Source organism: Hyperolius riggenbachi, chromosome 5, assembly GCF_040937935.1.
Source record: "Hyperolius riggenbachi isolate aHypRig1 chromosome 5, aHypRig1.pri, whole genome shotgun sequence".
In the NCBI taxonomy this organism is placed as follows: Eukaryota; Metazoa; Chordata; class Amphibia; order Anura; family Hyperoliidae; genus Hyperolius; species Hyperolius riggenbachi.
The window spans coordinates 49,943,108-49,968,047 of record NC_090650.1 but is presented as its reverse complement, the minus strand read 5'-3'; the positions used below and the strand labels follow the sequence as shown (position 1 = coordinate 49,968,047).

The 24,940-nt window shown below is 45.1% G+C and overlaps 1 protein-coding gene across 3 annotated transcripts in view; it reads left to right on the top strand.

Annotated features, from left to right (window-relative positions):
- Window positions 1–24,940, top strand: part of ARHGAP21 (Rho GTPase activating protein 21) — a 243,186-nt gene that overhangs the window by 35,856 nt on the left and 182,390 nt on the right. For 2 of the 3 annotated variants that reach the window (XM_068235616.1, XM_068235614.1), the window contains exon 1: window positions 23,981–24,082. The exons of the other annotated variant lie outside the window; for it this stretch is intronic. In XM_068235616.1, coding sequence (XP_068091717.1) covers window positions 23,999–24,082 — 84 coding nt within the window. In that variant the 5' untranslated portion in view covers window positions 23,981–23,998. Of the gene's footprint in view, window positions 1–23,980; window positions 24,083–24,940 lie in introns of those variants that run through there. 3 annotated transcript variants of the gene reach the window in all.

Below are 24,940 nucleotides of genomic sequence, written 5' to 3'. Positions count from 1 at the left end.
GGCACTATTCTGGCTATACTGGGGCACTATACTAGCTATACTGGGGGGCTATACTGGGGCACTATACTGGCTATACTGGGGCACTATACTGGGGCACTAAACTGGCTATACTGGGGCACTATTCTGGGGCACTATACTAGCTATACTGGGGCACAATACTGGCTATACTGGGGGGCTATACTGGGGTGCTATACTGGGGCACTATACTGGCTATACTGGGGCACTATACTAGCTATACTGGGGGGCTATACTGGGGCACTATACTGGCTATACTGGGGCACTATACTGGCTATACTGGGGCACTATTCTGGGGCACTATACTGGCTATACTGGGGCACTATACTGGGGGGCTATACTGGGGTACTATACTGGCTATACTGGGGCACTATTCTGGCTATACTGGGGCACTATACTGGGGCACTATACTGGCTATACTGGGGCACTATACTGAGGCAACTAAACTCCCTACACTGGGGCAACTATGCCAGCTATGCAGCCGCACCCCAGCCCCCCCCCCCCCCCCATAGCGGCACTGTCCACTAGGTCGCGCAAACAACCGGGGGCCGCATCGCCCCCACCGCGCGCGCGCGCCGTTCCCCGGAGAAAAATTTGGTCAGACAGTGTTCCCCGGGCCGGAAAAGGTTGGGAAACACTGCGCTAGGGTAATTTATTTGAATGGGCTGGTGCACACCAGAGCGGAAGGCGTTTTGCAGAAACGCATACTCCCGGGCTGCTGCAGATTTTGGATTGCGGAGGCGTTTCTGCCTCAATGTTAAGTATAGGAAAAGCGCAAACCGCTCTGAAAAACGGCACTTCAAAGCGGTTTGCCAGGCGTTTTTTGTTACAGTAGCTGTTCAGTAACAGCTTTGCTGTAACAATACATGAAATCTACTACACCAAAAACGCTTTACAAAACCGCAAAACGCTAGCTGAAACGCTACAGAAAAAGAAGAAAAAGCGTTTTAAAATCTGCTAGCATTTTGCGGATCTGCTAGCGGTTTTTGGTGTGCACCAGGCCTTATACATGACCACAGGTCGATCATCACATAGATCCAACTCTGATCGAATCTGATTAGGGCGGTATCGATTGGCTGTCCACACACTGCACACAGATTTTCCATTGATTCCAGCATAATGTATTGAAAATCTGTGGCACTGCTGCTTTCCAGGCCGCCCAGGGCTCCCCTAGGTTGTTGGCAGCAGAGCTCTCACCTCTCCCGGCAGCACGCCACCTCCCATGTCCGGGGTCTTTACCTCATGCCTCAGGGGAGGTTCATTTCATGTATTTTGATCTGGTAATGAGTTGCCTTTAATGGCTGAGATTCCTATGCTGGTTACATGTCCTGCCTAGGCAGTGCTACAGGAATGGAGTGAATATTCCTGGCAGGCAAATAGATGGCAGTAAAAGCCTCACCTTCTATAAAGGTGTCCGTACATCTATCGACTTGGCAGACGATCGACCATCCCATTTCATTATCGAATCCAATAAATAAAAACTGTGACACCTAGAGCATGCTCAATCGGCGATGCAACCAATTTCGGTCAAAAATTGGTCACATGTATTGATCGGACATGCTGCAAGATGTTGGACCATTGTGGTCGGGTGCCCGGCAGTAATGGCAAGTGATATCAGGATAGGCGATGAAACCCACCGGTGCCGTCCCACCTAATGTCAAATTTGTTCCTGATGCACTATACTTTACCTGTCCTTGCCGACAGCTGGTTCCGAGCTACGTCCTCCGTCCATGCATGCGCCCCAGGTGGTTGCAGGTGTACACATGTGACGTCACACGCCCACTCTACTCCAACAACCATGGAGGGCGGAACTTCCGAGCCAGTGGCGGACGAGTAAAGTACGTTGCACCTTTGGCATTAGGGGACAGCGTCGGGCCCGTCAGGTGGCGGATGCTGTGTCACAAGCCCGAATCCAGATCAATTTCAGCATTAAAATCTCTCTAATTTAATCGGATAGATTTGTCTCTTGTTCCAATCTGCCAATTATCGCTTGATGTATGGCTACCTTAAAGTGTACCAGAGCTGTTCTAAAGAAAACTTTTTATACATAGCTTGGGCTTTCTCCAGCTGCATACACACGGATCGCTCCCACGCTGCCGTCCTCAGTCTTCCTGCAGCTTCGGTACCAGGTCCCCGCACTTCTGTCTGTTGCAGCCAGTCTGAAGTGAAGTGCGCTGTTTACGTATCTCTCCTGCAGCCCCTGGAGAGATACATAGAGGTCACACATCTCCTGCGTAGACTGGCCTGACTGGCTGAAGTGATGTGTCCCGGTATCGGAGCTGCGGGAAGGCTGAGGACCGCGGTGTGGGAGCGATCAGTGCATATGCGGCTGGAGGAAGCCTCAAGTATGTATAAAATGTTTTCTTTAGAACAGCTCTTGTTTCCTTGAAGTTTTTTTTATGCCTCTGCTTGTAACTGTCTACTGACTCCACACAGCCACAATTCACCCTCTCCTCAGGCCTACTGACCCCTCACTGGTGCTGCAAGCATGGAGGCTCGGCCGTCTGCACACGTTCCTACAGCTGATGGAGGAAGGACAGGCCCCCATAACTTATTTTCACAATAATTTCAAGTTTTTAATTGAGTCTAACCTCCACCCAAGCATTTCATTAAACAGGGCAAAGGACAAAAACAAGTTAATAAATCTAATGCAGCAAGCAAATTATTTGTGAAATGCATGGCAAAGCAGATAAGCTGTATTAGCAGTTCCCAGCATGCTGTGATGCATAGCAGGATGACTGCGCAACAAGCTTTACCATCTTGTCATGTAACTTGCCTGGCTATATATGGGCTTTTAATGCAGGCATTGTCATTACAATGTGTGGCAGGCCCCCGCCGGCACATACATATACCTGAGCAGCGAACGACGCACGTGTTACAACAAGACTCATTGTTTCTTATTGCCAGAACTGGCATCGCTGTTCGCATAAAACCACCTTCATCCCTGAGCTCTGGTTTTCAGCCGGAGACCAGTGTAGCCGAGGGGTCCTTCTCAGAAATCCTGCGTCTTGAGTTTTTTTTTTCTTTCTTCATAACAGTTTAGAGTTTTAGCAAATCGGATGTTTAATATTTATGCATATGTTTTTAGGTATTTTAAAGCCCAGATGGAGGGCCCGTTTCCACTTGGGCGGTGGGAATCGCAGCGGTAAAAATTCGCATGCGGATGCGAATTTCGCATGCGGTTGTATGCGAATTTTTATGCGAATTCGGATGACGATATATGCGAATTTAACCATGGCAGTGCCTGTGTGCTTTTCCATTGATTCCATGCGAAATCGCATGCGAATTCGCATGAAAATTTGCATACCAAAACCGCATGCGAATTCCCTATTAAATACGTTGTATGCAAATCGCATAGCGGAATGCGAATTCTGCTGGCTCTGCCGTGCAGATTTTTTTCTGCACAGAAAAACGCTCAGAAATCCTGACAAGTGGAAACAGTCCCATCCTCTTGTATTGTCTATGCGAGTTTGCATGCAGGAAACTGGCCCGAAGAGCATTATTAGTGTTTGGTACCTTCAGCATTCATGGAAATACTATAGTCTGTAAAGGTGGCCATATAGCTAGTGATTTTTGCTGCCTGATTGACCATCTGATTTTGATAATTTTATCAAATCAGAGGAAAATCTGTGCCACTATAAGCATGCTCAATCAATCAAGCAGAAATTGCTCGAATGTATCAATCGAGGAGGCTGGAAATTCTCAACCTGCCGGTGTAGCAGCGTCCAATATTGAGACAATATCGCATGCTTTTTTTCCACATTCTCTCCCCCACATGGTTGCAGTGTATCTCCTCCCCTCCCCTCGCTATAGCAACAGTGCTTGACTAGCCTGCAGGCTAGCGACGTGCCTGTACTGCATCAGTGTGTTTGTTGATTGTGAGTGAATAGTCAGGCCTTGTGAGTAAAAAGTTGAGCCCTCTAGCTTGCCTTGCAGGATCAGGACCTCCCTGACCACACAGGAAAGGTAATGTACTTAAACAGGTGCATATGGGTATCCCGTGTGGTAGCCACACTTGTAAGCAGTGAATCAGGCTTTTACGTACTGAATTCTGTGCTCTTGGTTCACCAGACCAGGCCGGCGCTACCCAACCTAAACTAGATCTGTTCTTTTTCTCCTTCCGTGATTACAATAAACATTCATAATTCTGGAACTGCATATTCAATACTTAGCAAGTACAAGTTTCCTTGTATTGTGCAATGTCTTCCAAGGCCTCATCTGCTTCCTTAGAGATGATGTGAATAGGAAACCGTTTCATGAGAGCTTGTGAAAAGCAAGGTCCTCCTGATAATAATTATAAGGCATAGCCCCTTAGAGTGGCTCCTTTCTCCTACATGTTGTGGGGGCAGCGTGAAAATACAGTCACTTCCTGTTTTTACTAAATTTCAGCTAGTGATGTACCACCACAGCTTCTGGCGGGACCGAGTACCATCTGTGTACACATACCACCCACCTACCCGCTAGAAGAGCTCTGTGTAGTAGCACGTTGGCTAATGTATCAATGCTGGAGACAAACTGAGCTTTCAGCAATCATTGCAATGATGAAATTTATCATCTACTTCATTTATTCTATTCTACTTAAAGTTCTAAAAGATAAGCTGCAGCATAATGACACAGGTGAGGGATCAAATTACAACTTGTTAGTCACAGATGAGGGGGGCTTAGGGCCTGTTTCCACTTGTGCGCAACACAAGTGGAAACGGGCCCTAATCCCCCCTCATCTGTACGCGGAAATGCCGGGAAAACGTACGCGGAAATACCAGGAAAACCGCAAGACTAATGCGCTTGCGGTTTTCCTATTAAATTACATTAACCCGATTAACCCCGATTTGCACAGCAGACCGCACAGAATGCCTGACAAGTGGAAACAGCCCCATCCACTTGTATTGGTTATGTGAATCTGCATGCAGGAAACGCATGCAGATTCGCTCTAGTGGAAACGGGCCCTTAGGCTAAACTCTCTAAATCCATACAGGGTGCATTACTCAGTGTTCATTCTGTCCTGTGCAAGAGTTCAGGTCCACTCGAATGCAATTTTTTTACATAAATCTATGTGGCTTGAGAAAGGACCAATGAAATGCTGCAGTAGCGTTTGTTTGGTCCATTTTCAAGTGGCGTAAATATGAATTATCGTAAAAATTGGTAACCGCTATTTGCATCTCGTTGACCATCACTAACAGCCAGGATGAGATGCTTTTTGGCACACCTGATGGTATTTGCAGAAGAGCCGATATGGCAGATTGGAAGAGACCTGCTTGATTGCGGTTTGGATCTCTGAAGACTATTTGCAGACGAGGCTTGTTTGGGATCTACAGAGCAGTGTCGCTTATGAATGACATCATCACATGCGACCTCCTATCTTATATATACCTTATCTGGTCTGCTGTAGTTCTGTAAGCCCCTTTCTGATTTGTTTTGGTGGTGGAATATCTGTGCTAAAGTATTGTAGAGCTTTATGGGCAGCACTATAGCGTAGTGGTTAGCACTCTTGCCTTGTAGCGCTGTTTGTACGGAGTTTGTATTTTCTTCGTCTGTGTGGGTTTCCTCTGGGCACTCCAGTTTCCTCTAAAATCCCAAAAACATACAGATAAGTTAATTGGCTTTCCCCCAAATTGGCCCTAAACTGATACATACACTACATAATGACTATGGAAGGGATTGGATTGTGAGCCCTGTGGACTGGACTGCAAATCTATTTTACTATTTGTGCGCAGATGCATATAAATTATTGTCCATAGAAAAATTACTCTATGGTCAACCGTGTAAACTTAGCTTAAGGAGGCACACTGTAGTTGCCCCCCTGAATGAATGGGTTGCTGGGGAAAATGCGTGATCCCAATGCATGAGTTCTTCCGTTGTAGCGCACACCACATTGTTGCATGCATTTTTTGCACACAGTGGATCCATTTCCATTACATATAGAAAGGCACGGAATTTGGCAACAGTTGCGCTTGTGCTGTACACATATCAGGGCTTATTCACACTATAACTTGCAAGCGCTACCGTTTTGTGGGGGTGATTTTACAGAGATTAGTATAGTAAAATCCCTGCACTAATCGCAAAATGCCCGCGATCACCACCAATGGCGGCAGGGGTAAAATAGCACTAACACTTTAAAAATGAACGGGCCCTCAATGTAAATCGTCTCTTAAGCTATGTACACACTTTTACACAATTTTCATCAGTTGAATCAATCATGTCTAGTCTTTTTCAACTGGAAGTCTTAAATATCTGTCGGTGTACCCCATTGTTGCTGGTGTCCCTTTTAGGTATCTGGCAAAATGGCTCACAAGTTTGATTGCTCCTCTCCATAGTACAGAACATGATGCATGGCAGGAAGCCAGGCCGCGTGTCTGTACAGGCATCATTCAAACATTTCTGAAAGTCATTTTGGATAAGATCAGTTGAAGGTGTGATAATAGCTGGAGTGGATTCTGGGCCATGTGCTCCTCCTGTAGGTGTGCTCTCCTTGCTTGTGAATGGTGGAGGCCTGGTTTCTGTTTATGCAGCGTGATAATGACAGCAGCGCGGGCAGTAAATGCAGAGTAGGAATAAATGGAGACAGGCTGAAAATAACCAGGGAGTGGTGGAGCTTTGGTAATTATCAGCTTTGGATTTCAGCACATGTATAAAGTTTCTGTACAAGCGTGGGATAAATATTATTACTCATCTGGGTAATCGGAAATGGAAATGTGTCGCCGCTCCTGGCCTGCTGCGTAAGATGTGCAGATGAAAGCGGGACATGGCCGACGTCCGTCTCCAGGCTTTGATTTATCGCAGCAGTTAGGGAAACCAGGGCGAGGAGTTTATCACTTGCTCTTAAGACTATTAGTAGTTCAAATCATTGCAATTTTTTACTTTAGACGTTTGCAAAGGTCCTCCTCCCATTTTTATTCCAAGTGGTGTTTTATGCCAGGATTCCGCTAACGCTGCCCACTTGCTGTGACAGTCTTCAGGCTCTTTTTCAAAATTTCTAATAATGTCAACTATTCAAGTTGGTTTTCTTTTGTCACTAGATCAAAATGTACCATATATACTTAAATACAAGTCAACCTTGTGTATAAGTCGACTCCAATATTCAGCCCTCTTAAAGGGAACCTAAACTGAGAAGGATATGGCTTTTTCCTTTTAAAATAATACCAGTTGCCTGACTCTTCTTCTGATCCTGTGTCTCTAATACATTTAGCCACAGCCCCTCAACAAGCATGCAGATCAGGTGCTCTGACTGAAGTCAGACTGGATTAGCTACATGCTTTTTAGGTGTGTGATTCAGCCACTACTGCAGCCAAAGAGATCAGCAGGACTGCCAGGCAACTGGTATTGTTTAAAAGGAAACATTAATCTCCTCCATCTCCATTAAGGCTCCCTTTAAGCTGGAATTTTTTATTGACTCAAGTATAAGTCTACCCAGCAAGGTTAATGGATGCGCTTTGGGCCCAGGATGGGCCATTGACTGCTCTTCATACAGTATTGCAGCCATGAACCCCTCCTGTTCCTTAAGTGCAGCCAATGCCTCCTCCCGGCTACCAAGTGCTGCAATTATTTACTCCCTTTTATACAGCCCAGTATTTCCCTCCTGCCCCTTTCCTTGTTAATTCTTGTGGCCAGGACTTTCAAACCTGTGTTTTCTTGGCATTTTCTTTCCTCAAAGTATCTCTTGTGTATAAGTCAACCCCTTTACTTTTATGAAGTGAAGCAGACCTAAATTTCTAGACTTAAGGTGGCCATACACTGGTCGATTTGCCATCAGATCGACCAACAGATAGATCCCTCTCTGATCGAATCTGATCAGAGAGGGATTGTATGGCTGCCTTTACTGCAAACAGATTGTGAATCGATTTCAGCATGAAACTGATCACAATCTGTGAAGCTGCTGTTCATTGTATAGACTTGAGAGAGAATAGAGTGTGTTCCAGTATGCCCAATCAATGAAAAGTAGCTGATATGTTGGATCGACCAGCTTAGTCTATCGAGAAGGATGCAACATATCAGTCAATCGCAGTCACAGAAATTGGCTACATGTTGTTCAGTCGACTGAATTGATTTTTGTATTCAGAGCATGGGAAGACAACACTGGTCAGATCGATTAGTAAAGGTAAATCCCATAGTATATCGCTTGTAGTGCGTGGGGCACTAGTCAGTCAACTTTGTCAACCATACTGAAGTTAATCGCCTATTAAAGTTGATTGCTTTGTCGATTGAATCAGAATCACTAGATGTATAATAAATCACTTGATTTTGCAGGCAGTTCGACCTTTTGATCCGATTTTATCGGCTTAAAGAAGAATCTGTCTGGCCACCCGATCAGTCAAAAGGCGCGATCGGGAATGATGCAATATCTCGGTCGCAAGGGTTCAGTTGAGTGTTGGTTAGTAGCGACAGGTATATCGCAAAGACCAACGGACCCCTGGCTGATGTGTCCCCTTCCCCCTTGTCAGTGTGAATTATTGAAGGCTCCCCTGTCACACACCGCTACAAATCCTGGCCTCTTCTGCAGTCCGGAGCTCGCTGTGATGCAGGAGGAGGCCAGAGCTGGCCAACCAAAATTGGATGTGTGTGTGCACCCTTAAACCACCTCTGCTTAAGTATTGGTATGACTCCGCATGTTTGTATTCCAATGTTTAGTAAAGTAAGCCCGGCCTAATTGTAGGGTAAGCACACAGGAGTGTGGGGGAACTGGCTGGCAATGAATATTTACATCCTCGGTCTGGGTAATCTAACCCTATATTTAACACGCAGACTTCCCTAGAGCTGTAACTGACCTGAATATCACTAACAGGAGAAACGGTGTCATGAAAAGTCCACAATATGAGACATTTCCCAGTCGTATCGGGAAGCACACAAATAGCACGACATCACATGAGAAACGCTGAGTCCAGGGCTACTGGCTGTTACCGCAAGCAGGACTGCTGATATTGTGTAACGCCAGGTGATGCAGATTTAAAGTGGAAATGAAGAGTATTTGAAAACAAACTATTTCACTTACCTGGGGCTTCTGCAAACCCCCAGCCGCCGTCCTGTCCTGTGCCTTCCTTCCCCTTGCCGGTTCATACTTGTTTCTGGTGCGTGATTTAGACATCACATCAGCCGAGAATCTAGCGGGCTTTACAGCTCACCCCCCCCCAATTCTAGAGGGCAGTGTTTATTGAAAAAGGCATACTTACCTAGCCAAGTTGAGTCCTTCTAGGCCACGCCTCCTGTTTTATTGATGTGCAGAAGGAGGTGTTTGTGCAGCTACTCTTTCCCTATCACTTTCTTCTTGCTTTGATGGTGTCAGGCCCTCCCACATGATTACTTCCCTGTCCTCTCATTGGTTCAGGGGGCAGGGCAGAAGTGCCAACACAAAATGTTAGTCGGTGACACTTCCACTTTCCTGTTCTGGGCGAGTGTTCAGTGACGTTGCGGTTTGCTGCTTGGATATGGGTGGGATTTGCTAGTAAGAGAAACAGCTGTAATTAATGAAATAATGCAGCTTTACCCAAAACAAGACTGGAAAGGCAGCAATATAGCTGGACACAACAGATTTTTTTTTCAAGGACTAATATTTCTTTATTAAATCATGGCTTATTGTCGTCGTGTTACTAGCAAGAGTGAGATGTTGTAATCACCCCTTCACTGTGGCAAAGTGCAGCACGAATAATCACCCCTCAGTGAGAGATTCTACACAGAGCTTCAGAAAACTGCCAGCCACACCCTAATTCCTACCTGTTACACTTCGGGCCAGTGCACACTAAAAACCGCTAGCGGAACGCTTAACATCTTTTGAAGCGGTTTTTAAGAGTGATTCTAGGCATGTGCAAGGCGATTTTCTAAACATGCCTAGTTTTTTTTTTTTTGGAGCGTTTCTGTGTAGCGGTTTTATATTTAGTTACAGTAGAGCGGTAACTGAACAGCTACTATAATGAAACTGCTTGGAAAATCGCTCTGATCTAGCTCATTACAGAGCGATTTTCCACTTTCCTACACTGAACATTGAGGCAGAATCCCCTCAGAAACCAGCTAAAATGCTGCAGGACTCGAGTTTGCGTTTAGGAAAAAACAAATGGCTCTGGTGTGCACCATCCCATTGAAATACAGTACATTAGCCAAGCGTTTTTTAAAAACTCTCAAAACCGCTCTTGGTGTGCACCAGCCCTTATTCAGATGTGGGGAATAAAGAAATGGGTACTTATCCGTTAGCCGGGCGCATCCTCTAGGTGGCGACAAAACTCCACCAGAGTTACATCTTTCCCTACTATCCATGTCGGCCTTGAGGGGGAATAGTAATTAGCGCCACCTGCCGGATGCGCCCGGCTAACGGATAAGTACCAAGAAATGTTCTATGTGAAGGTGTGATGCCACTGGCAAAGCAATAGACCAATCTTGTGTGCAGTGGCTGGATAGAGTACTTTTTAGGGGACACAGGAGACCAGGGTTCAAATCTCAGCTCTTCCTGTTCAGTAAACCAGCACCTAACACTGCTGCCTATAGAGCGCGCCCTAGTGGCTGCAGCTCTGGAGCTTTCAGTCTGCCAGGAGAAAAGCGCAATACAAATGTTCTGTGTCTTGTTTGAACAATATTAGGGCATACAGTGTTGTGGTCTTTGTGATGCAGTTTTGCAGCTTATCCCTTACCATGCAGACAGATGTCACCTCTGCAGAAGAGCCATTACAATGTGCTTGGATACCTTTCCTGGAAAGAGGTGTAGATGTTGAAACGCAGCACTGTTCCTGGTGCTTCTCTTATGCAGAGCTCCTGTTTAAGGGTCTAACCAGAATATGTAAATTGTGGTAAGCCTTGATAGGAAACATCTGGTTTTACAAAAACCACCAAGTGCTCTGATTATGCCCTTCTGTCAGTTTCGGAAGTTCCTCAATCTGAGCTCCGTGGCTTAGTGAGTGAGCGGATCTAGATGACGCAAGCGCGGGAGCCGTATCTCAGTCCTTGTGATCTATTCACATGATACAATCTGTCTTCCGTGTCTTTGGAATGTATTTTTATTGAAGTATTATGACATGCAAGTGGGTTTATTTTATTTTGCTGTCTATAGCGGTTATTGTGTTCATTTTTTTCCCCCTCCTAACCGTATTAGTGATCCGAGGGCTCAAACGTTGTTTTTGTGACTTCTCATGTCAACATTTTCTGCTAGTAACTTGGTTTTTAAAGGAAAAAAGGGGTCATCTGACTTCAAGCAGCCCAGTTCAATTAACCAACGTGTCTCTTTTGTCATAGAAATAAGGCTGTACAGGTAGCCCTGACTTACGAATGGGAACAAGTCAAAACATTTTCCAAAAAGACCTTGTCATTTTTGAGAATCTGTTATAAAAATGTTTTTTAAACTCTGTAAAATGGCATGCGAGTTCTGCATATACATTTTAAAGCAACCCTGTGATCCAGCGCTGGGACCCTCTGGAAGTGGATTACATGAAATCTATTCAATTTCAAAATTGTAATTGTATATAAGGGTACAATGGTTAATTTGCATATATTCAGCAGTGTTGCTCTGGGAGACATCTCAAGCTCACTCCAACCTGAATTATTGCAAATTCTTTCTGTTTTAGGAAAGCAAACGTTTGTTTTTCTTTATATAATTGAAACAGTGAAATTTGGGTAAGCGAAATTAGCACATGACGATCATCACTAGGGGACAGGAGGCGGCCCAGGGGGGAGTGGATAGGCTGAGGGTGACAGTGGAGGCAGAGGTTGCTCAGAAGGGGACACTGAGCACTGAGGCTACCGGGGGGGGGGGGGGGGGGGGGGGGGGGGTTGCAGAGGTGTCCCGGGTAACAGTTGACACAGAGAGGTACAAGGAACAGAGAGATCACTTAAAAGCAAATGATACATGCCTAAGGTTTACTGAATCCCCCTTCAGGCCAATCAGTACCTCAGGTCCTCCTCCAGTAGATACCCAGTTACCTCCGCAAATCTGGCCGTACTGCACTTGTGGCCCGGCCGCACACGCCTAGTACGATGGTTGCGGGAGCGCGCTCGGCCGGACTGCTCCTGCACCGACTGCCAAAAATAACTGGGCATCTACCGGAGAATCTAGGCGGAAGGAGGAGGGTGTGAGGGACCGAATAGCCTGAAGGGGGCTGGAGGAAGCTGCAGGTGTGTAAAAATGTTTTCTGTGATAATTTGATCACATCCAACAGGATGACTTTGAGGGCTCGTTTTCACTATAGCGAATCCGCATGCGGGCACTGCATGCGGATTCGCATACTCAATGTTAGTGGATGGGGCTGTTTCCACGTGTGCGGCGGCGGCGGCGTTTTTCGGTGCGGGGAAAATCTGCACGACAGGGTCGTCAGATTTCGCGTGCGGCAGGAATGCGGGCGAATCGCCGCTAATGCATTCAATAGGGAAATCGCATGCGGCTTTGTCATGCGGATTTCCCCGCGATTTCGCATGAAAGGCAATGGAACTTTACACAGGCAGTGACATGGTTAAATTCGCCTGGCTCCTTGCCATGCGAAATCGCATGCAAAATCGTGGGTAAATCCGCATGGGGAAACGCAGCCGCATGCGATTTCTTCAGCGGTGGAATCCAGGCGATTCCGCACCGCTACAGTGGAAACGAGTCCTGCGCTGCCACTTTTTTGAAGCTCAGCAGGTTTCCTCATCTTTTCCTCAGTTTGCTGCACGGAAAGCTGTTTGCTATGGCAGCCGCTGCCCAGGAGAATGAATTGGTGGAATTATTTGAACACTGTCGTCTAAGAGGTCACCTTGGGTGATGCCAAGAATGAGGCTGAGTCATAATGTCACTTAGTATGTCACTGTGCAGATGTGAGCCTCTTCCCCCTACTTGTGTGTGTGTTGATGCTACATGTGACAATGAGGCTACAACCTTTAAAGCAAAACATTTCTTTATTACAACTGATACAAATCATGCAAAAAAAAAATCTGCAGCATCTGAGCAAACTGAGCTTTCAGCAATCATTGCAATGAGGGAATTTATTATCTACTTCATTTACTCTATTCTACTTAAAACTCTCAAAGATAAGCAGCAGCATAATGACCTAAAGCATAAAGAAAAATATTTTACAGCTGATAAAAATCCTGCAATAAATCTGCAGTGTGTCTACTTCCTGCTTTTATGGAAGCAGACCTATCGTTAACATCCTGTGTTTACCAATTCGCTCTTTGCCGTCAGCTGACACAGGTGAGGGATCAAATTACAACTTGTTAATCACAGATGAGGGGGGCTTAGGGTACGTACAGACATACGATAACGATCGTTCGTTCTGAACGACGAACGATGTTAAAGGAGGTATCGTCCGATGATCGTTTGAAGAAAGGCTACTTTGAACATCGTTCGTGTACGAACGATCTTGGAACGAGCGTTGCGTGCGCAACATGATTTATAAACTGATTTCAAACACAAGTGTCAAAAAGAACTGTTTGAGCATGTGCAAAGCTTTGAGAACGAACGATCAACGACCGATCGTTGTACAGACATTACTTTTTGAACGATGGTCGTTGGAAAAGATCTGGCAGAATGGATCGTTCTTTACCAACGACATATCTCGTTGGTCGGTCGTTTTAACGATCGTTCGTGCACTTTTTACGAACGATCGTCGGGCAATGCCGTCGGTAACGATCGTTTTAAACGACTATAGTCGCATGTCTGTACGCACCCTTAGACAGGCTAAACTCTCTGAATACATACAGGGTGCATTTCTCTAGGTTTTCCTTCTGTCCTGTGCAAGAGTTCAGGTCCACTTTAATGCAATTTTTTACATAAATCTATGTGGCTTGAGAAAGGACCAATGAAATGCCGCAGTAGTATTTGTTTGGTCCATTTTCAAGTAGCGTAAATATGAATTATCGTAAAAATTGGCAACAACTATTCGCATCTCATTGACCATCACTAACAGCCAGGATGAGATGCTTCTTGGAACACCTGATGGTAATTTTAGAAGAGCCAATATGGCAGATTGAAATGCTTAATTGCAGTTTGGATCTCTGAAGACTCTGAAGAAGAGGCTTGTTTGGGATCTACAGAGCAGTGTCCCTTATGAATGACATCATCACACGCGACCTTATGATCTTGGTCTGCTGTAGTTCAGTAAGCCCCTTTGTAATTTGTTGTGGTGGGGGATTATCTGAATATCTATCAGTGCTAAAGTATTGTAGAGCTTTATGGACTGCACAGTGATGTAGTGGTTAGCACTCTCGCCTTGCAGCGCTGGGTGCCCAGTTTGTATGGGGTTTGTAGGGTCTCCTCATATCTGTGTGGGTTTTCTCCGGGCACTCCAGTTTCCTCCCACGTCCCAAAAACATACAGAACACCCTGTGTTTACCAATTAGCAGCTCTGCTGCTGCAGAGGAGATTCCTGAGCTGACACGTGAAGAGATCAAATGACTGATTAGTCACAGATGAGGGGGAATTAGACAGGCTAAACCAGGCATGGGCAAACTTGGCCCTCCAACTGTTAAGGAATTACAAGTCCCACAATGCATTTGCCTTTGAGTCATGACTGTGGCTTTCAGACTCCTGCAATGCATTGTGGGACTTGTAGTTTCTCAACAGCTGGAGGGCTAAGTTTCCCAATGCCTGGGCTAAACTCTCTAAATACACACAGGGTGCATTTCTCTGTTTTCCTTCTGTCCTGTACTTTAGTTCAGGTCCACTTCAATAAGAAAAATATGTAATAAAAATCCAGTATTGTATTATTTGTACATGAAGACAACGTTGTGTCTCGGAAATGTTGTAAGGCTACATCTTTACTGTAGCGTGAAATTTTCACATCCAAAAATTCTTATACGATTATTCTGATTGGTGAAAATTCGCTTGTAAATTGGTATGCTTTTTAATGCGAATTTTTATACGCGAAATATAACAATCTGCCTACTAACTGCTTATTAATGACTGCTGACCACTTCCTGTAACCATAGTTTTAATGCAAATTTTTGCATAAATAGCGCAAAAATTTGCATTGCAATGAGTTGCCTATGCAAAGCACTGAGAGCGAATCATACACGATATCCGAAAAAATGATGCAGGACCTCAGATTTTTTCACACGAAGGAAAATTCGCATTGATTGGAAACCGCTCCATTCACTACCATTAGTTGCAAAATCAATGCAAATTTTCTGATACAAAAAAATCTGACACAAAATGCACAAGTGGGAACCTAGCCTAAAGGGGCCCATACACTCAGCCGATTTCTGGCCGATCGATCAATCAAAATCGATCGATTGGTCGATTGTAAATCGATTGACCGACCGATTTGCGCCCGATTTCAATCGATCTGGCAGGCCGGAAAATCTAGGTCGATCTGTTGAGAATGCTTATCATTTTGCATTGCCCCTAATGGAAATCTGATGGCAAAAGAATGTCATCGGATCGATTTACAATAGATTTCAAACTGAAATCTATTGGAAATGTGTTCCTAGTAAAAAATTTTCCTAAACACATCAGATAGATCAGAAAGCTATCTGATGATCTATCTGCTGCTAATCTAACGAGTGTATGGCCACCTTAACTTGAGTCATTTGTAAGTAGGGGACTGTCTGTGTTTAGCAAATTATGGATCACACCCAGTGGTTAGCAGTAGGTTTGGACTGTATGTTTGTATCACCCACAATACACTGCTGTCTTTGTGAGTTTGGCATGGACTCTCCTGTGCACCTTGTAGCTGACCCAGACGCTCCCGGACCCCCGCAGAATGTCATGTTATTGTTTAAGGATCAGAGCTATAAGAAATGTGCTCTCCGCAGGGTGTTTGCAGGCCCTGCGGTGCTGGGCTACTTCTTTCTCTCCTCTGTGAGCGCGTTCATTCAGCCTCTGACAGCAGTTCACAAATAAATGTTCTTGGCAGCGGAGGGTGGAATATGCTAAAATCCAGATCTATTGAGTTTATTACTATTCTAGCCATCTGCTCCTTCTTTCCTTTCCCAAACTTGTGTGTCTGTGCCGCGCTCATTATGCTGCCCGCCGAGGTTAGAGCTGTAGGAGAGCCATGCAGATGGGGGGGGGGGGAGGGGGGGCTGCATAGCGGGCGGACGAGTCTAAAGCCGACCGTGTGTAGAGAACACTTGATTGGAAGGGATGTGTGGAGTGCTCTGTTCATTGAAAACTGTTTTATTAAATTTAGAAGATGTGATATTATCAAAAATTTCAGAGCGCTTGATTTTATTTGTTTAAAGGGAACCTGAAATAAGTTTTAAAAAGTTTCACTTACCTGGAGCTTCTGCCAGCCCCCTGCCGCCTCCCTGTGTCCGTGGCGTCTTGGAACGAACCTCCGGTCCCCCACAGCGGTGCAGTTTCGGTATCGCCAACTGGCCCTGGCCGCGCGCATCCTCTTTACGCTCACATTCCCGGGAGCGTCCTGCGCAGGCGCAGTATGAGAAAATCTCTACTGCGCAGGAGCGGGGAGGAGAGAGCGGGTACAAAAATCGGAAACCTGATTGGACCTGTCGGAAAAGATCGTTTCGACCCATTGATCTGGCAGGGAAAGTGTTTACCAGGCATTATACTACATTGATCTGGCAAATCTGTACAGCCAAGACTGTATAATGTATGGTGAGCCTTGGTGCCCATGTATCAGGCAATGTATGAGTAGATCGACCACTGTAGCGTGCCCATACCCCCCAGGCCGATTCCTTACAGTTACTGCCTTGTTTTCTTTCCTTTTAGCAATAGTAGTGTATTGTAAACTTTTATCTACAGATGTTATCAGCTGACAGGTGGTTACTGGGGATTATAACCTCAACCCATTACGCTTAAGGGAAAAGAAGAAATGCAACAGCTGTTTGGAATGCACAGCATATAATTGAGAATAATAAACTAACCATGTCATTAAAAGTAAAGATTGCTTCCCTTCTATCCTTATTTGTACATTCTTCTTGAGCATGAATTGCTCTGAGGTTTTGCACATCTTGCAGAGCCCCAGTTTTGGCAGCCTGGCGCTGTCATTAGGGGGTTTCTGCATGCGCCTTTAAAATATGCGCCGTTAAAAATAAACTCAGTTTAAGCTTTTGCGTGCTGTGAAATTCCAGAAATGCAGAAAGCTGACGGCTAGGCCCAAAGAGAAGCAAACCTGAGGTGAAAATTAAGTCAAAATGAACATACACCCATCATACTTACCTCCCATGTAGTCTACCCATTAATCTTTTTCTCCTCTCCTGTGTCCTGTATATCCACTGTGATATTGGAATTCTCTGTTTTCCATTAACTGTCAGGCATAAAATCAAAAATCGATTATTTATTTTTATCTGGTAAACAAGTAATAAGGATGCTAACCAGGCAATGCAAAAGTTAAAAATCACTATTCGTTTTCTTGTTGATAAATGATCATTCCCCAGTTTACCTGGCTGTTATTTGGCACACATAAAGGAAGTTGCGGGACATGCTGGGTTGTCATTTTTTGCTTCTCTATTTCCCCTCAGACTTAACTAATGCAGCCTGATTGGCTGAAGCCTCTTTTACTCCTGGTTTCCCCTCCCACACCTCTGTTCCTCTCTGATCGGCCAATATTTCTCATGCTGAGACAATGCACTTTCTATAGTGAAGGGCAAACACTGCCTACACCAGGCTTTCTCAACCAGGGTTCCTTGTGTACTCTGCAGGGGTACCCTGGCATTTTCCTCCATCGTGGGGGAAGTATAATAGAGCACACTATAATAGGTGGTGCTGTAACAAGAAGCACTAAATTGGGGGGTCAGGAGACAGTATGAGCGGCAGTGTAATGGGGGTAGTGAAATAAACAGCCACACATACTTTTAAAGACCATGCCTCCTGCAAAATAAATGCAGGGGTTCCTCGAGATCAAACAATTGTTTGCAGGAGTTCCTTGAGATCCAAAAGTTATTTGCAGGGTTCCTCCAGGGTAGAAAGGTTGAGAAAAGCTGGCCTACACAATCAGGCAGAGGAGAGTAATGCTTCATACACACTTGAGATACAAGTCTTTGGAAAATGCAAGATCACAGACCAATTTTACCCCCTTCCATGTAGTATGAGAGCCATACTCTACACAGTCTATTCTATGGAGCTGCACTCCCTATCAGATAAAATCTTTGCAAGATGCTGCACACAAAGATGCCCATACACACTCAAAAGAGCATTATCTGCAAAGGATCTGTTCCTGCAAAAAAATCCATTCCTGCAAAATGCATTCATAGTCTATGAGATCTGCAGATCCTCATACACACCTTGTTTAACAGACTTCATCTGCATATCTGGCAATCATCTGCAGATCTGAAAATCCATCCTGGTGGATCTGATCTGCAGATGAATGTCAGTTAAACAAGGTGTGTATGAGGATCTGCAGATCTCATAGACTATGAATGCATTTTGCAGGAATGGATCTTTTGCAGGAACAGATCTTTTGCAGATAATAATCTTTTGAGTCTGTACAGCATCTGTGTGTGCAGCATCTTGCAAAGATTTCTGTCTGATGGGGAGTGCAGCTCCATAGAATAGACTGTGTAGAGTATGGCTCTCATACTACATGGAAGAAGCAGTACATGGAAGGGGGTAAAATTGGTGTGTGATCTTGCATTTTCCAAAGACTTTTATCTCAAGTGTGTATGAAGCATAAGGGAGGAAAAGACATCAGGATTGGCTTCAAAATAGCCACACTTAAAATGGGAAATGCTAAGGATTTTTTTTTTTACTGTAGAAGAATTACTAAAATTAAAACGTGGACAGTGCAATACATATGTTATGTAAGTAGAGCAAGTATTTATCTACTTATATATGTGTTTTTTTTCTGAGATAGAATGGCTGACAGCTCCACTTTCAAAAACGCAATGATCCCATAACCGCTTCCAGCGGGCTATTTTGGGGCAAGGCGGTTCACCCACCACTAATTCCCAATCACAATTGGGCGGTTTCAGTTGCTTGCCAGGTCAGGCAGTCATTGACCAATGATATGTCTACCTTTTACAGTGCTTATACCCTTGAAAATCATTAATTTTCACAATATTTCTTTAACGACTACAGTTTACATCAAGAACTCTTAATAGCTTACTGAGCATAGTACTTGCATCGGTAAGACAGTGAAAGCATGGAAGATGAAGTCAGAAGTTGAATGGAGTGATATGTTGCTGTTCCCGGCCATATGCTTGGATCAGGTTTGCTTCTCCTTCACATATGTGTTTGTTGAAGCAAGTAACCATGATGTAATACTGTACACATCAGTGGCTGGAGATTGCATTTCACAGACCACTGTGAGAGTCCTAAGCCTCAGCAGCCTAACTTCACCTAAGTATGATTTTCTGGGAGTCATTAGATAGTAGGTGCTACATACTGCCCTATGAGCTGCCTGGTCTATTGCATCTGGAAATCAAGGGCCGGACTATCTTTTTTTTTCTCTACACTTTATTTACTTGAGGTAAAAAGGGAACATGCTAAAACTTCCATTTGCCTGGTTGCTGTGGCTTCAGCCATGTTTGAGTCATACACCAACAAAGAGCATGCAGCTAGTTGAAGTCTGAGCGTCTGATTTACACACACATTGTGGGGTAGGGACTGAATGTATATATTGTATATAATGCATGGTAGAGGGTCAATGCTACAATCAAGTATTTTAAAGTCGAGCTAAAAATAGCACCTTAAAGAGAAACTCTGACCAAGAATGGAACTATTTCCCAATCAGTAGCTGATGCCCCCTTTTTACACGAGAAATCTATTCCTTTTCACAAACAGACAATCGGGGGATGCTGTATGACTGATATTGTGGTGAAACCCCTCCCACAAGAAACTCTGAGGACCGTGGTACTCCTGGCAGTTTCCTGTCTGTGAACTTTGTTGCATTGTGGGAAATAGCTGTTTACAGCTGTTTACAACTGTTTAAAAAGCATGCAGCAGCTACATCACCTGCCAATAGTAAAAATGTCACCATGTAATGTCAGAATGTAAATCAGGGATTTAAAAGGTTTTACAATGGGCAAACACTGACTAAATCATTTATAAATAATTATTGTAAAAATGAAGCACTTTTTTTTTTTATTACTTTATTTTCACAAGAGTTCCTCTTTAAAGGATGTGTGATGTAAAATAAGTTACTTTACTTACCTGGGGCTTCTTCCAGCCCCTAGACTTCTAGCTGATCAATCACTGAGGTTCTGCTGTCCTCCAGGCTGCAGCTGACCCTCGGCTGGGTCATGAGCTCCTGCACATGCGCACCACACCTCTCAGGATCGCGCTCCTGTGGCCAGGCTCAGCATAACTGAAGGGAATTTAAAAGTTTTTTTTAGATACTTACCTGAGTTGTTGGAAGCTTCTGGATAGTCTAGAGCAGAGTTCCCCAACCTTATCCTCAAGGCCCACCAACAGTGAATGTTTTGCAGGAAACCACAAAAATGCACAGGTAGGGTGATTAGTGTCTCAGCAGAGCTGATTAACTACGTGTGGATTTCCATAAAATATGCAGTGTTGATGGGCCTTGAGGAAAGGGTTGGGGAACACTGGCCTAGAGGCTTCCCTGATCCTCCTTGAGCCCACTATTTCTGTACTGGGTCCCTCTGAATCTATTCAACGAGAGCTTTTTCTTCCATGCTTCATCGCTTTGTTCTCCTGGGCATGCGTGAAGCGTACTCTCACCCGCCCAGTATGTAGCAGTGGTGGGCTCAAAAAATCTAATTAGAGTACCATCCGGACGGCACTCCATTGAAGAGCTAGGCAGTGTTTCCCAACCCCTCTCGAATACGGTGTAATGCTGCATATTCCACCCGGATTCAGGTTTAGTTGAAAAAGGCCGTTATACAGCATTGGCATATCTGACAATTAGCAGAGTAAATATTACTGTTTGCAGAAGTCCCAGTGGAGCGAACAGGCTAATATTCACAGCACACTCAGAAGCGCACACAATATGCTTTTGGCTGTTCTTGGAAATCAGAGGACTCTGCACAGTATGGTCATAGTATTTCCAGCCCTTGGTTGTGATTTCCCCAATTGTTCAGGCCAGGGTGGCTTCCGCTCATAGCTTGGACGCCGAACCATTTCCCAAACTGAGGCTGCTACTTCCAATGAATGACAGCTGTCTGAGGAAAATACAATCTGCTTGGTTGGATTAATTTTGGCAATCATCAGTAGCAGCACATGCCAGAGCAAGTCCTGTCTGACACTGAATAGAAACTCTTTATTCATCAAGCATGCTTCCCTGGATTTCATCCATTCGTCCACCTATAGTGTAGAGCTTCTGTTATCCGGCACCAACAGGATCGACTTATGCCGGATATGTGGTTTCTGGTTGCTTCAGACTCAATGTTAAAAATAGGCCTAGCTAATAATGTAGTTCTATACCCCACGCTATATACATACTATGAATTCTGTATTAAATGTTAAAAACCAGTAAGTGAAAGTATATTGACCTTGGAGCTGTGGCACCCAGTCTTTAAAGGGAATCTGAAGTGAAAATACTTATAATAAATTGTATGTGTAGTACAGCTAAGAATTAAAACATTATTAGCACAGATGTAAGTCCAATATTGTTCCCAGAACAGGAAAAGCTAAAGGGAAATTTAAGCCTGGGGTGAAAAAGCAGTTTTTATTATCTGGGGCTTCCACCGGCCCCCTGCAGTTGTTCTGTGCCGCGCCGGTACTAAACAAACATCGTGTCCCCCTCCGCAGCTTGTTTGTTTTCGGCAACTGCCTCTGTCGCTGGCTACTGCACTGCGCGTCCTTGTTCGCACTCCCATTGCTGTGAAGCATCCTGTGCAGGCGCACCAGAGGTTTCCTCATACTGCGTCTGCACCTGAGGCTCCCTACCACAGGAGCGCAAAAGAGGACGTATGCGGTGCAGTGGCCGAAAAGGATACTAAGCTGTGGCGAGTGTGGGTAGCTGGTAAGTAAATCTGAAATTCCCCCCCCCCCGGCTTAAGTTTCCCTGTAAGAACCGCAGAGCCCACAAACGGCCTTACAGTGAACCCAAGGTGAGAGTGATATGAAGGCTGCCATGTTTATTTCCTTTTAAACAATACCAGTTGCCTGGCAGCCCTGCTGGTCTATTTGGCTGCAGAAGTATCTGAATAACACCAAAAACAAGCATGCAGCTAATCTCGTCAGAAACTCCTAATCTGCTGCATGCTTGTTCGGGGTCTATGGTTTAAAGTATTAGAGGCAGAGGATCAGCAGGACAGCCAGGCAACTGGTATTTCTTAAAGGGAACCTAAACTGACAAGGATATGGATTTTGTTCCTTTTAACTCCCTAGCGTTCTGATTATTTCCAGATTTGAGGCTCTGAAAGCTGTGCATTGGTTTCACATGCTTTTAGACTCTTAAAATCATACTACTAGATAGATCTGTGGCAGCCCTGCACATTACACACCTCCCATGCATCCAGCTCGGGGTTACTGCTCTGAGCTGCGGATTTCCAGCCTGAGTCTGACTCGGGATTACCTCTAAGGAGATTAAAATAATACCAGTTGCCTGACTCTCTGGCTGATCCTGTGTCTCTAAAGCCCCGTCTACACGGAGTGATGTGACTTATCAATCGAGTCGCTGATGCGGCTCGATTGATAAGATCTGACAGGTTGGATCTTGCCACCGCCGATTCCCTGCTCGTTCCCCGCGAGGGGACAATGGCAGGGAATCGAGCGGAAGATAAGCGGCGCTGCACGGGAACGAGGGGGGATCGAATACGACGCACGCGCGGGCGAGCGGGAACGCGGCAGAGGCGATCCGGCGGCTAATCGAGCCGCCGGATCGCTTCGTGTAGACGGGGCTTAAGGCCTGGAACCCACTAAAAAGCGCTATCGCTAGTGATTTGTGATAGCGTTTTGCAAGCGATTTTGGGAGCGATTTACCTGCTCCTATACAATTCATTAGAATGGAAACACTCCCAAAATGCTGCATGTCCTGTGGAATCGGTCCCATCCATTTACATTGGCAGAGCGTTTAGGGAAATTGCTAGCAATTGAAAGCGCTCCCTAAACGCTCTAGTGGGTTCCAGGCCTCATACTTTAAAGGGGAACTGAAGAGAGAGGTATATGGAGGCTGTCATGTTTATTTCCTTTTAAGCAATACCAGTTGCCTGGCAGCCCTGCTGATCCTCTGCCTCTAATACTATTAGCCATAACCCCTGAACAAGCATGCAGCAGATCAGGTGTTTCAGTGGTTCAGACTTATAAGTCTGATCTGACAAGACTAGCTGCATGCTTGTTTCTGGTTTTAATCAGATACTACTGCAGAGAAATAGACCAGCAGGGCTGCCAGGCAACTGGTATTGATTAAAAGGAAATAAACATGACAGCCTCCATATACCTCTCTCTTCAGTTCCCCTTTAAGCCACAGCCCCTCAACAAGCATGCAGATCAGGTGCTCTGACTGAATCAGGCTGGATTAGCTGCATGCTTGTTTCAGGTGTGTGATTCAGCCAATACTGCAGCCAAAGAGAACAGCAGGACTGCCAAGCAAACTGGTATTGTTTAAAGGGAAACATCCATATCCCTCTGTTTAGGTTCCCTTTAAAAGGAAATTAAAGTGGTAGCCTCCATATAGCTCAAGTCGGATGTCGTTTAACCGTATCATTCTACCTTCACAGATCTATGCTTATCCCTCTCATTGCTAAGCATGTCCATCCTGTGCTGCATCCGAATACACAAATATGCCAAGTGCTAAATAAACCAAATTTTTTTTTTAATTTTTTTTTTACTTGTTCTGGACACTATGTTGTGTGATCCTATGTGGAGCTCTCTAGATTAGTGCATTCCCACCTACACACTTGCTAGAAGATGAGGCTGGATAAGCTGCACTTCCACAGCTGAGGAGCCTCTCAGGTTGCCATAGATTTTGTGTGGGTTCATTTTCAGACTGCAGCAGCTCAGCATCCCGTCAGAGCTCAGAGTTCCCCTCCTATGGACCAGAGCAGAGCTTTTGAAAAGCTGAAGCCTCCCTGATTGGTACAGGGGGGTGTGAGTGCTGCTGCTCAGTGCGAGCTGAGAGGTCGGAGTCAGTTGGAGAGGAAGGTCTCCTTGCTGCACACTGCATCGCTCTGCTGTCATCGAATATGCTACAAGCTGGCTGAGTCAGAGATGCAAACTGCGCACTAAGCTAGCATGGCCCAGTTCGGGATCCTTGACTGTATGCTCAGCCCCAACTGGAACCTGCTCTGCAATCTCTACTGTGCCTGGAACAATCAGGTCAGTGCCTAGCCTGCGTGGGGCCACCGGCGACCTTCACTTTTTGTTATGCTGATGCTGGGACGGCAGGAATGTGCTGCGGATAGTATGGTACTGCTGTATCAGGCTGCATGACAGCGCACAAACACACAGGGATGCATGCACTGCCTGCTGGTATGAGATGCAGGGCATCACTCACATCTGACCCGCATTGGCCGGCAGCATCTGTCATTTACAGCATGCTTCTGTTATTGTTTTTCTTGGCGTTAACGTTTGAGTGAAACTGCAGAACTTTTTACAGCAGAATGTTTTAAAGATAACGGGGAACTCTGATAGGGGTTTAGCTGCACTGAGTATTTGATTCCTGTAGTGCTGAAATATCTTGTTTACGTTGAAACCAAATTGATTTTGTTGGCGTTTATTCTCTGCTTTCATCAGTGATTGAGCTGAGTTGGCTGCAGTTGTTTTTGTCACTTTTTAAAGTATAGCATAGTGTGGTAAAGACCCTGTGTACATCAGTCTATAGTAAATATAAACTTATGACAGTGAATTGTATGTGTAGTACAGCTAATAAATAGAACATTAGTAGAAAAGAGTCACATGTTGTTTTCCAGTACAGGAAGAGTTAAAAAAAAAAACTTCTGTTATCTATGCATCTATGCAAAAGAGCTTCTCTGAGGACTGTATTCGACCCAGTGGGTGGAATACCCACCCACTGGGTCGAATACAGTCCTGTTTTCTGAAGCACTTAAAGGGGTTCTGTGGGGGAACCTAAGGATAAAAACCGCCACTTATCTGGGGCTTCTATCTGCCCCATGTAGCAGTAATGTCCCATGCCGTCTTCCTCCGATCCGCTGTTCCCCCACCGCCGGCACCGGG